Here is a 12,325-nt window from a genome sequence, read left to right as displayed (position 1 = left end):
GTTTTTTGTAATTTATTGTGTGTTTTTGGTTTGTTTTTCATGTTTTACGTGTGTTTTTTGTGAAAAAAAAAAAAAAAAAAAAAAATTGTGTTTAAAATCTTGATCCAGTAAGTAAAAATGAAAATAATAATCAGGTCATATAGGTGAGGTTGTCTTGAAAACAATGATACCAACACGTCATGGTAAAGATTTTTAAGTGGCTTATACAGGCAGAATGAAAAGGAGTCAAAACCCGACAAAATAGCCCAAACTCCAAAGGGTTAAGTAATGTGAATGCTTAGACTCCTAAGGATTAAACTACCCATTGACCCTGCTTTACATCTTCTGGATGATGACTCTCAAATTTGTATGAATGAAAGGTCTAGAAAAAAAAGGTTATGCTTTCAGAAGATATTCTCTGTCGTTTGTATCGATGCATACATATACCTGTGAAAATCAATAAAAAATTAGTAAAAAAAAAAGTGAGGAGATAATGTAATGGTGTTCTGGGTCCTGACCTGGGCCTCTCTGTGCAGACGGAGGCGTTTCTTGTGGGTGTCCACTTCCTGCTCCAGCTCCTGTTTGGCCATTTTCAGCTTTGCCATCTGGCTGGCCACCCTCTGCTGATCGAACTCCTGTTGACGCTTCCGCTCAGTTTCCTCGTTCTGAATGAATCATATATCAGCATTATGAATATCATACATGATAAGTTTGGTGAGACCTTTACGCAAATTGACTTCCAATTACTGTAACAGCAGTACAGCTAAAGATTTGTAAAGTGTCAAAACACCACCAGTACAGTACAAATAGTAAGCAGAATGTTTCATCTGCTCATTAAAAAAAAATGAAGGTTTTGTCTACCAGCTCTCTCTCCAGGGCTCGGATCCTGTCCTCATAAAGCACTTTCTGGTCAGACAGCTCTTTCTGGGCCATCTCTTTCGCCATCTGGATTCCCTGCATCATTTCCTGTTTGGCCTTCAAATGGGCTTCTTCAATTTCTGCCTCCAGCCTGGGACACATGAAGATGGCTTAAGAGGAGTTCTAATTTTGATTATTAGTAAATAGATGTTGCCCTGAAAAAAATAATAATTCAAATTGTTTTTTTCTTTTGCACTCACTGAGCTCTTTGAGCTGTGAGCAGCTCATTTTTGGCAAATTCAAAGTCTTTGTGGCCGTCGCCTGCGCCCGTCCAGCATGACACCCGCTTCCCAGACTGCACCTCTGCTGGGTGATTGAAGCGGAAGTAGTGGTCTCCACCAAGAATCACCCTGTCACCCTGGAAGCCATAAACAGAGATGAGGAGTTAAAGTCATTAAAAAAAATTGATAAACTGGTTGTTTATTTTTATATTTGGATGGTGAAATGAATTTAGAGCAGGGGTCTCAAACTCGCGGCCCACGGGCCAATTGCAGCCCTCGTGAGGATATTTTGTGGCCCTCACTTTGATATGAAAGTTTAATGTGAGTTTTATATGAATGGCACTTTACCGTGTTGTGTGTGGAAGGTCCCTTTATTGCGCAAGCTGGAGCTTTGTTTCACTTGTTTCTATGACGACGTTAACAAAAAGAAAGGCAGCTGCTACCGGACCGTTTATTATCTGACGTGTTGTTGTTACCGCAAGAAGTGGAAATGTTATGTCATGTCTTTTCGTGTCCTTTTTTGTAATTTTGTGTCTTTTTTTTGTAATTTTGTGTCTTTTTCTAATAATTTTGTGTCTTTTTTTGTGGTTTTGTGTCTTTTTTAAGTAATTTCGTTTTTTCTGTCATTTTGTGTCGATTTTTTTGTAATTTTGTGTCTTTTTTTGGTCATTTTGATACTGCCTCCAGGGGCCCCCAGGTAATTTGAGTTTGAGACCCATGATTTAGGGCAAATTACAAATAAGCACAAAGAAAGCCATTGTGCAAATTACTTCATAGTATAATGTTAAACTTCATACGAGTTATAAGAGCTTTATGATCTACTTACATGGTGAAGGACAGTGGATTCAGATATGAGGTTTCCATTAACAAACGTCTTGGCGCTTTCCATTGGAGTGATGCCGACAGTACCCTGGATGTTGGTGATGACACTAAAACAAACCGAAAACAGAAAAGAAAAGGTTAAATGGATAAGTAAAAGCAAAATGAAGATTCTATTCCTCAATAATCATGATTAATAGCCTAAATGTGAACATCACAGTAAGTATTAAAACCACATCTCACTGCAGTGGTGCACCTCTGTTGAAAAATGCATACAAGACTGCAAACAGACCACATATTATTCAAAATGTGTATAAAATGCACTAGCATTTTCAAGCCCCTACAGTGAGTTGTATTTACCAGTGTTGGTCAGCGATCAGGGCCCCAGTCAGCTGGATGTCGTGCCTGGACTCAGACTGGAGCTTGCCTACTGTGGTCCGACCCTCTTTGATCATGTAGAGGAGCATCTCAGACAGCTGAGGATCCTCGTTCAGATTCACCAGGTTAGGAAGACGATTGTCCACTTTGAATGTCACACCTGCTTTCTGAAAACAATGATAAAAGGTTATTTTTTTCACACACGGACATAAAAATATTTATTATTTATACAATTGTTTTCCTGTTGGGCACAGAGAATTTAAGTCTTGACACAGTGAATATTTTTATGCTGAAAAATTGTTACGTTCAAAAAGAATTACCTGCAACTCTTTGGTCTCTTCACGTTTGCGGATTTCTGCTTGCTCCAGTTTTTCTTTCCATGCCCTACCAGAAAATAAGACAAAATATAAGAAAACCATTACTCCCCTCAGATGAAGGAAAAAGTAAAACATTTACTTTGAAAATGTTCTTTTTATTAAGCATTTTCTTTCCCTATTCTTTTTTTTTTTTAAGGAAAATATTTGAATACAGCACTTTTCCCAAGTAAAGTCAAGTACAATGACAAAAAACAAAACATGTGTATGAAAACAGAACAAATGGATTCACACATATGCACATAGCAGCAAATACAAAACAAAATAAATAAGAAGCACTTTGCTCTTCTGTAAACTGGAGACATCTGCTCGGTTTTCACTTTGACCCCCTAAATAAGAAGACTCCTAATGTCTGCGTGTTGTGTCAGATAGATGAAATGAAAAGTTTTAATTATAGCAGAAACACTGACCGGTTGGCCTCGACCATTTCTCTCTCTTGCTGACAGAGTCTGTTCCTCAGGCCGACGATCTCCTGCTGGAACAGCCGGACCCTCTCTGGTTCGATGCCCAGGGAGCTCATCTGGGCCGCTCGCAGCTTCTCCACCTCCGCCTTCAGCTCTGATAACACACAAAGTTGGTCAAAAATGATTCACAAAGCTAAGATTTGTGAAGCCATTTAGACCAAATATAACTTCTAGCAATTTAATACGGACTTGTATTCATTTAAGTGTATATAATGTGCTGAATGTGCGTTTTAAGACGAAATATTCAGATTTTGTCAGTAAACAGTCAAACAAAGTCACTTATTGAGGACAATTTACTGAGCAGCATTGACCTGATTTGTAATGTTCAAGTCATATTAACTTTGACTATCACCCACTGACAGGCGATGAGACAGAAATCCACAGCAAGAGCTCCCCTTAGTGCTAAAACCGTCAAACAGCAGCACAATCATCTCATGAAAAATAATACTTGCATGACAGTTAGCCGCCATGTGCGGCTGACAGTGCATAAATATGGCCCAGAGGCAAGGTTAGGGCCAGGCCTTAATTGAACTGGGGAGTGCATAAGCTGGTGATGGATTGATGGGCAGACAGGAGGGTATGTGTGAGAGAGGAGAGCAAAGGAGATCAAGAGCAAGACACAAATAGAAAGATAGACATTCGCATATGAAGAAAGAGACACATACAGACAGAGGCAGTGAGACAGGAACAAAGACAAGATCAAGGAGCTAATGGACAGACAGAAAATATGTTCTGTCGCTTTAAATATCCTTTTGTATGGTGCACAGATACGGTTTACACCTGTGATGCAAAGGAAGGCAGGAGGCAGGAAGGTGTTTCGTTAAAAGAGGCAACGTGGGGGACTTGTTCATGTACAGACAGGTTCACAAACATAATGATAAAACACAAAACACTGATTTACTAGAATTTCGGTTAAGATAAATAAACAGGCTACATAAATACAAGTTTAAAAAGCGTATAATTAAATCATTTGAGTGTCTGACCTCTGATGAGCTTGGCGTTGGTGTCCTCATTGACTTTAGCTATGTTAATAATGGTGCGGGCCTGCTGGGCGTAGCGCAGAGTGCTGAGACTTTCTTCCACGTTGCTGCCGGCCGGGCTTAGTGTGGCGATCATGGCTGTCTTGGAGTTACCACCCAGGCTCTCTCTTAACAGCCTGTGGAGGAGAAAATGGAAATTACATCTAACTAACTACAGCCGTTTTAACATTCTTTCACTCTCTTCACTCTATGGCTTCTGGTTGATGGACCCCCACCTCCTCTCTTTCTTTTTCTATCAATAATATTATTATTTATTTATTTATTTTCTCCTGTCTTTTGACTTCCTTTGTATTTTTGTTTACACCCTGTTGCTTAAACACTTATTTACTTATTACACACAAAAATCCTCAGTTACTTATTTACTTTTTTTTTTTAGGATTTGCACATTGTTTGTCGCCCGATCATGTTCCTATTGGGCCACAAATATAAAATAAGAAAACATCCTTGGAGGCAGACCGTATGTCTTGCTCTTCATTCATCATGATGCACATTATTTCTATTGTATCGATATGTAATATATGTAAAATATGTAATATAACATTGGTTCCTGTTCTAATGTGCCTTACCTCCTAGTAAAAATATTTTTAAAAAATTAAAAAACTACAGTCGTTGGAGAAAATGTAGACAATATTTTGGCAGGATTATCTTTTCCTTCAAACACATTACATATACATCTCATTTATAAAATCAAATTAAATTCAGTTTATATATGCTATTTTCCACTTTACAAGTCCAGCTGTAAGATTCTGTATCGAAGAATTTTCTTTTTAAATAGAAGCTTGCATAAAATACTTAGGTCCACAGTTTCATGTAGTAAACCAAAGTTGTGTGTGATATGTGTACTGTTTTTTATTTTCTTATTCAGTAAAAAGAGAGCTTACAGCTAGATGTGTACATGCATAGTGATTCCTCACCATGTCAGGACAGACTCTCTGTACGGGATGAAGACCTTCTTTCTGGTCAGCGCCTGTTCCGACAGGGCAGAGATGACCTTTCCCAGGGTCAGCAGGGATTTGTTGATGCTAGCACCCTCCTGTAATTACACAGTACATTTGTTATTTCTTGTTTTAAAGTTATTCATATTATAATGTAAAAAGCATCCACTGCAAGGTAAACTGAGGACCAAATAAGCAAATGCTATATAAAAAAATTTGAAATCTCAATGGATCAATTGACGACACAAATAAACATTAACTCATTTTTAACTTTTAACATTTTCAAGTTATTGTTTAGGCTTCATGTCAAAAATGAAAAATAGCCATATTAACATGCAGGAAGTTAAATCTTACAATAAAAAAATAACTTGTGAGTTAATATACTTTGCTCATAGGGTATTTAATAAAAAGGAACAAAAAACAAACAAAGATATAATCCCATGAAAAATTAACTACTGTAAATTTTAAAACATCCTCCAAGTTGCATTATTACTATTTAAATCTCTTTCTTTTATTTGTCAACCTTATTATTTTTATGATATTTGATTTGACTCCTCCTAGGTTTTTAAAACAATTTTTTGTTGCTTTTATTTTTCTACTATCATTCTGTTCTTTCGTGTTGATTTCAAGCATAAATTAACATGTGTCTTCTTTATTTTTGTATGTGAACGAAAGAAAAAAAACCAATAAAGAGAAATTGAAAAAAAAAACAAAGATATTCACTAAATCAGGGGTGGTCAACCTGTGGCTCCTGAGCCTCATGTGGCTCTTTAGGCTGCCTGCAGGGCTTCCCCGTGGCTGAGACAAAAAAAATTACATATATATTTTGCCATTAAAATTTTCATTTATCAATGGTGTAGAACAAAAACCATTTGTATTCTTCAATTGTAAAATTGTATAGCCTTTTTACAGCATATTAAAAAAGTTTTGACATTTAAGTCAACTAAAATGTGCTTCATAGCTTACGAAAGGGCCGGCGCCTTAACTTTTAAGTTTTGCCAAATTTTAGTTTAGTTTTGAGTTCCCCTAGATAGACTAGTTTTCAAAATCATATTAATAAATGCTCAATATGACTAATAACAATGTTGATAGGCTAATTTACACTTATTAGGCTGTTTAATTTTAATTTTAGGCTCAATATAAAGTTTGCGGCTCCATTCCGCGATTTCTCTCTTTTTTTGGCTAACAGTGGCTCTTTAGTTAGTAAAGGTTGCCCATCCCTGCACTAAATAATAATATGAAATGGAGAAAAGCTTTTTCTCATGATTGATCAGCAATAACCAGGAACAGCATGGCCGGAGCGTGCGTACCCTGAGTCGGTCTCCGCTGGTCTGGGCCGAGTTACATCGCTCACTTCCTGCCAGGTCCACCAGGTTGATCCTGCTGCTGATACTGTGCTCATGTTCCTCACCCTCCACAAACTCAGTCTGCACATAAGCACGCACAGACAAACAGATTAGATGTGCAACACAATAACACTTACAATTTTAAGAAACAATGCAACATTTTTTTAAAATGCAACACATAAAATAGAGTAAAGTAGAGAGGCCGTACCTGAGTCTGCGTCATAACCAGGGTGAAGACGGAGTGAGATCTGGAGCTCTTGTCATTCATTCCTGTAGCAGCGGTGGCTCTCTGCTTGTTGCCCAGCTCCAGCCAACCCTGTAGAATCATACTGTGAATTAAGGCTGAATCTCTTTGTGTGAAATCACTCTCATGTTCAGTAGAAAGCTGAGGTCTGTATGTACTTCTGCCTCCTAGTCTACTTGACACTGAACAAAACCCAAATTCTCACTCATTCAAAGCTGTTCTTAGCCTCTGCTGGAGGCAGAAAATCGAAAAAGAGAAAAAATGTATCTTTAGAGCAGTGTCCACCTACCTGAATGTCATTGTAGGAGCTCACAATATTCCTGTGGAGAAATAACAAAGTGAGTAATTCAGCAAATCATTCCTTTCAATAATGTACTTTTGGCATTCATTGAAGATTAATACAGGCAGGGTTCATACAGCTTCTAGGAATAATCAAACACTTTCAAGGTACCTGAACTATGAATTGCCAGACTCTCAAAGCCGTTTTCATCACATCTAAATTGTTGCTATAAATGCTACTGCGATATATAGTTATATATGGGTTTACAAAATCAATTTTAGCCACAGCAATCAATGTATATTTACATTTTGATTGTTTTTTTTTTACCAGCTGTTCATGTTAACATATTAAGATGCCATAATATATATAAATTAATTCAAGCAGATTCCTAACCTTGACTCAACTATGACAAATCAGATTTAATAATCACTGGTCCCAAAAGCTTCTTGAAATCTAAAGGTGCTTGGTGTTATACTTTATTACATTATTGGTAAAAAGTGTATAACATTATTGGGAAATGCACTTAATTACATTATCGGGAAGTTATTACATTATCAGGTTTTTTTACATTTTCAATGGACTCAAGTGCAGATTTTTATTACATTATCGGGGTTGTTACATTATCGGGAATTTACTACATTATCAGGTTCTACAAGCCCCAAATAAACTTCAATACATCCAGAACTTGTGATCACATCACCCCTGTCCTTCAGAACCTCCACTGGTCCCCATCAAACAATGCATCCACTACAAAGTTCTCCTCCTGACCCACAAAGCGCTCCATCACCAGGCCCCCTCCCATCTATTTCACCCCCTTCAGCAAACTCCTTTCCTCAGATGCAAACTCCCTCTCTACCACCTCAAACCAAGCACTGGACCCGGGGAGACCGAGCATTTTCAATAGCTGCTCCCACCCTCTGAACTCCAAACCCATCAGTGACTGTAATGACCTGCCTGCCTTCCAAAAACTCACTTATTCAGAGTAGCTTTTAATGCATGACCAAATTTAGTTATTTTGTATTATATCTCTTCTTCTGACCATGCTTTTAAACTGTTTTATTTTTGCTGTTGTTTTTTTGTTTTTTTTTTAAATTGTGCTTACTAATTTGTAAAGTATCTTTGAGCTTCCTGAGAAGCATTCTATAAATAAATGTATTATCATTAGAGGTAGACTGATATATCGGCCTTTCTCTGGTGAGCTGCTGCTGATACCGGAAAAAAGAAAAACGCATCAAATATGTGGATCATCTGAGGCGCCACCACCTCGAGGCCTAGAACAACATACACATTGTTTGCTATCCAACTGGTAATATGTTTTGTTAATAAATGTTTCTTTTTTGTTTAAATTGAGACTTGTGTAACATTTGTTATCATTGTGTCATTTTTATCATGTAAATGGAGGGAGAAAAGGCAATATCTGCTTCAAGAATCGGCCCAAAAAAAATCGGCAGCACATATCAGGGATCGGTTAAGACTGATGTCAAAATAATCGGTATCGGCCTGAAAAAACCTGTATTGGTCGACCACTAATTATTAGAATGATTATAATTATCAATGATAATATATAAATATAATAGTTAAAATCAAGGATTTTCCAAGCTCTCTGGCTTTTGTACGAACCCTGTAGAGGTATGAGGATTAAATATTACTTACGCAGAGAGGTCAGCAACATAGGGACCATGGACTGGATGCTCTCTCACCCTCAGCTGGAAACACAAATGAACAGGGTTTTTTCTTGACTGTACAGATTTTCAGGTTATTAATCCGAGCAATAACTATACAAAATTGTATGCACTTTGCAATTAAGAGCAAGAGGTGCTATAATTATTAGATTTTTCATTCTTGATAAAGAATCACAGGAAACTTTTCTCTGAAAATCAAGCTGCCAGTTACAAAATACTTACAGGATTCCTCCTCTGGTTTGGCTCATCTCTGGTCACCAGCAGGTCATGGATCTTCTCATTATAGACTTCAAAATAGCTCATCTCTACATGACATTTGACCTGAAATATAACAACTCAATGATCAGTTATGTAACCAGAAAAAAAGATTGTTTATGTACACATAGGGCTGGGCGATATATCAATATAAAAGATATATAGATATATTTTTAAATGTGATATGGAATTAGACCATATCACATATACTGATATAGTTTAAAAAAATCTCTTTCTTTCTTTATATATAAATGCTGCCCTTACTAGGGTTTGTCATATTTCGTTCTTTTCTAATGTTCGTTATTCTTTCCTCATATAAATATATTTATTTCAGAAAAAGATTGGCCTATTTTTTTCATAGGCTATTTTTATTTAAGATATGTTTTTCTTTAAATGTGCACTTTGATTTTGATTAAAAGTACTCCTGTTATACAGTATTTATGTTCACTTAAATAAACAGTTTCAATAAAATTACTTGTGACATGTCATATTTGGTTTTGACTTTGACTGAACATTTGCTCTCACTTTGCAATAAAAATATGGGGATATATATCGTATATAGATATTCAGCCTAAATATATCAGGATATAACTTTTGGTTCATATCGCCCAGCCCTATGTACACATTCAAGTTCTGATCTCTGATTTTAAACAACTTAATAAAAAAAGAACAGATCTTACCTCTTCATTTTCCATGGATGCCAATCTAGAAAACAGCTCCTGGCAGAATCGTGGGATTACCCCTGCCTGTTCTCCAAAACCCATCATCCTAAACAACAATGATTTCAAACAATTTACATTGACACTTTCCCCGTCAATAATGAAGAAAACACATCAAGAGAAAGAAATGAAGAGAGCAGAGAGGACAAGCTGCAGTATGTTACAAGATTAAATAAACTAAAACCCAAAAAACTCACGTGTATGACTTCCCAGAGCCTGTTTGGCCGTAAGCAAACAGGCAGGTGTTGAATCCTTCAAAAGCCCTCAGCAGCAGAGGTTTGGCCAGGGTTTCATACACGGTCTGCTGGCTGGCAAAGGTGGGCTCACACTCATCCACCGAGCAGAAGGAGAAGTCATAAGTGAAGGAGTAGCTCTGCTTGGAGTCAGGATGCTGGACAGCCGTTTCCTGACCGTTCATGAAGATGACCTGCAATGCTTTCTCTGCCTTCTCTCTACAACATAACAGAAATATATACAAATATTACTTTTTACTGATGTTTAGTTGAATAAGGCAGATGACACCTTCGGGCTTAGCTGTAAGTTATGGAGACAGAAATCCTATACTTTTACACTGTAACAAAACAGCCAAATTGTGACAACAACATACTGTTTTCCATTCAAAAGGTATTATACTGTAGCAATATTTGTAGGTAGTTTGCCGTTTCCCATAAAACACTGCCATGTACGGTAAATAGCATTGCATTATGCAAGGTTCATACACTTTTTGACTGTTCAAATTCAAGCACTTTTCAAAGACTTTCAAGGTCCATTTTCAAGCTTTTCCAGGACCTTACAACGGTTGTAAGTTGCATGTTTTAGATGAGTACTCACAGTACCATTTAGCATGCTTTTTTATAGTTATTTTGGCAGTAAGGCAGATTTCTATTTCAAAGAAGTCATTTTGTTCTTATTTGTTCAGTGTTGTCAAGTGTTTGTTCCTTTTGAGTGTATTCAGTAAATGGATATACTTTTCATACTAATCATTTTTAAATAAAGGTTATATAATTGATATTTTCTAATTTTCTCTTCTTGTACACATTTTAATGGCTCTATTTTAATTAACTAAATCATACAGTATGTGGTATATTAAAATTACTGAGGTCACAGTGAAGACAGCACTTAATCCTTGGTAATTGGCTTTCAGACAGTAATATGCTCTATTTACAAAAAGATGACTGCATTGTATACTTCAACAATATTGAAAGTACTTTGAACTAGTAAACTGTGAATTCATACAGCAATTATACTGTGTTTTTGTCCACTGTAAATTGTATTGTACTATAATGTATATGTATGTGGTTTTATCACAGTAACATATTGTAAAGTATATAACAGTAGGGGAGCTGTACAATTAATTAATTTACAAGACAGTGGTTTACAGTGTACCCATTAATGATGACAAGTATTTCATTACACACCTGGCATTGAAAGGGCGAACACGGACAGCAACAGTCACTGCGCTGTTCTCCATCTTAAATGAATCCTGCTGCTTCAGAGCCTCGCTGGGACGGGACAGGAGCTGCACGGTGGCTACTGGACCAGGAGCAGCTATTGGACCAGGAGCAGGAGCAGGAATGGAGGTCCTAGTCTGGATCACGTCTCCCTTTTGACCAGAGCTGGATGTCTTCCTCACCTGCGGAGCGGCGTTTGTCTTGAACACACCTGGCGTCTTGCTGATCCGAGGAGCTGCCACAGGTCTGGTATCTTCCGCTTGCTGTACTCTGGATTTGGGCCTTTCTAGACTTGCAGATTTGACTGCCACTGGTTTAGGAGCGTCTTTTCCTGCCAGTCTCTCGAACACGTCTCTCCTGGCGGCGATTTTTTCAAAAGGGGTCTTTTTGGTAGGAGTTTTAAATGTTTGGGCCTGGTCCTCTAGCTGCCTACTTATAGAAGAAGATATTTTTATATGCGGCCTCACCTGTGTCTCCACACTAGTTTCTCTTCCTTTACTCTTACTTGGAGTTTCTCTTAAACTCGTGGACCTGAACACACCAGCAGCCCTCCCGTTAGGTTCAGAGAGGACCTTGGGTGTAGCCTGCAGACCGGGGCCGCTAACTTTAACACTTTTGTCCATGGAGGGAGCCCTGGTCCTGCGCTGCAGGGTCAGTCTCTTCTCCGGAGCTGCTGTGCTGTTCTGGCTGCTTTCAACCATCGTAGTTTCAGAGCCAGTCTTCCTCCTGGACCTCCTCTGCAGAGTGAGTCTGCCTCGGTAAGGAGTCTGCTGCCCGCTGCCGCTTTTTGACAGAGCAGAGATGACATAAGTTCTGTTTACCTGCCGGCTTTTATCACATGATCTGCTGTCTTCAGACACTGAATCTCCGGATCTTCTCTCACTGTTTCCTGCCGTTGTGTCCGTTGCTTTCCTCTCTCTGCCCGGTGTCTTGGGTGTTGCCATTAGATGGTCATAATAGGTCGTATGTTTCCTCGCTTGGACACTAAATAACGACATGTTGCTCGGCTGCTTAAAACCGTTAAAATTAGCTTACCGACAACTTAACTCCGGTTCATCTCGCCATTCACAACAATAACGCTACAAGACATGGAATATGTCGAAACGCAATTACAGGTTGGTTGGTTTGTTAACAGTGAATATAAAAGCCGCGTTGTGTTGAGGAAACAGACCTCTCTCTGTTTGTTATTGTCCCCTCAGCTTCCGCATTTGCCCGCTTCA

The 12,325-nt window shown here is 38.1% G+C and overlaps 1 protein-coding gene across 1 annotated transcript in view; it reads right to left on the bottom strand.

The window, feature by feature from the left end:
* The window catches only part of kif14 (kinesin family member 14), a 28,111-nt gene extending 15,786 nt beyond the window's left edge, over positions 1-12,325 (bottom strand). The window contains exons 1-17 of the mRNA XM_059341972.1: positions 11,073-12,325; positions 9,852-10,106; positions 9,616-9,703; positions 8,903-9,001; positions 8,652-8,704; positions 7,008-7,038; positions 6,683-6,790; positions 6,439-6,555; positions 5,108-5,226; positions 4,137-4,309; positions 3,100-3,247; positions 2,636-2,699; positions 2,298-2,482; positions 1,945-2,047; positions 1,098-1,255; positions 841-988; positions 498-644 (exon numbers count right to left, since the gene is read on the bottom strand). Coding sequence (XP_059197955.1) covers positions 498-644; positions 841-988; positions 1,098-1,255; positions 1,945-2,047; positions 2,298-2,482; positions 2,636-2,699; positions 3,100-3,247; positions 4,137-4,309; positions 5,108-5,226; positions 6,439-6,555; positions 6,683-6,790; positions 7,008-7,038; positions 8,652-8,704; positions 8,903-9,001; positions 9,616-9,703; positions 9,852-10,106; positions 11,073-12,103 — 3,027 coding nt within the window. The 5' untranslated portion in view covers positions 12,104-12,325. The remainder of the gene's footprint in view (positions 1-497; positions 645-840; positions 989-1,097; positions 1,256-1,944; positions 2,048-2,297; positions 2,483-2,635; positions 2,700-3,099; positions 3,248-4,136; positions 4,310-5,107; positions 5,227-6,438; positions 6,556-6,682; positions 6,791-7,007; positions 7,039-8,651; positions 8,705-8,902; positions 9,002-9,615; positions 9,704-9,851; positions 10,107-11,072) is intronic.

Source organism: Centropristis striata, chromosome 9 (assembly GCF_030273125.1).
Source record: "Centropristis striata isolate RG_2023a ecotype Rhode Island chromosome 9, C.striata_1.0, whole genome shotgun sequence".
Lineage (NCBI taxonomy): Eukaryota > Metazoa > Chordata > Actinopteri > Perciformes > Serranidae > Centropristis > Centropristis striata.
Note: the sequence above shows the minus strand (reverse complement) of the source record. Positions and strands in the feature narration are given on the sequence as shown.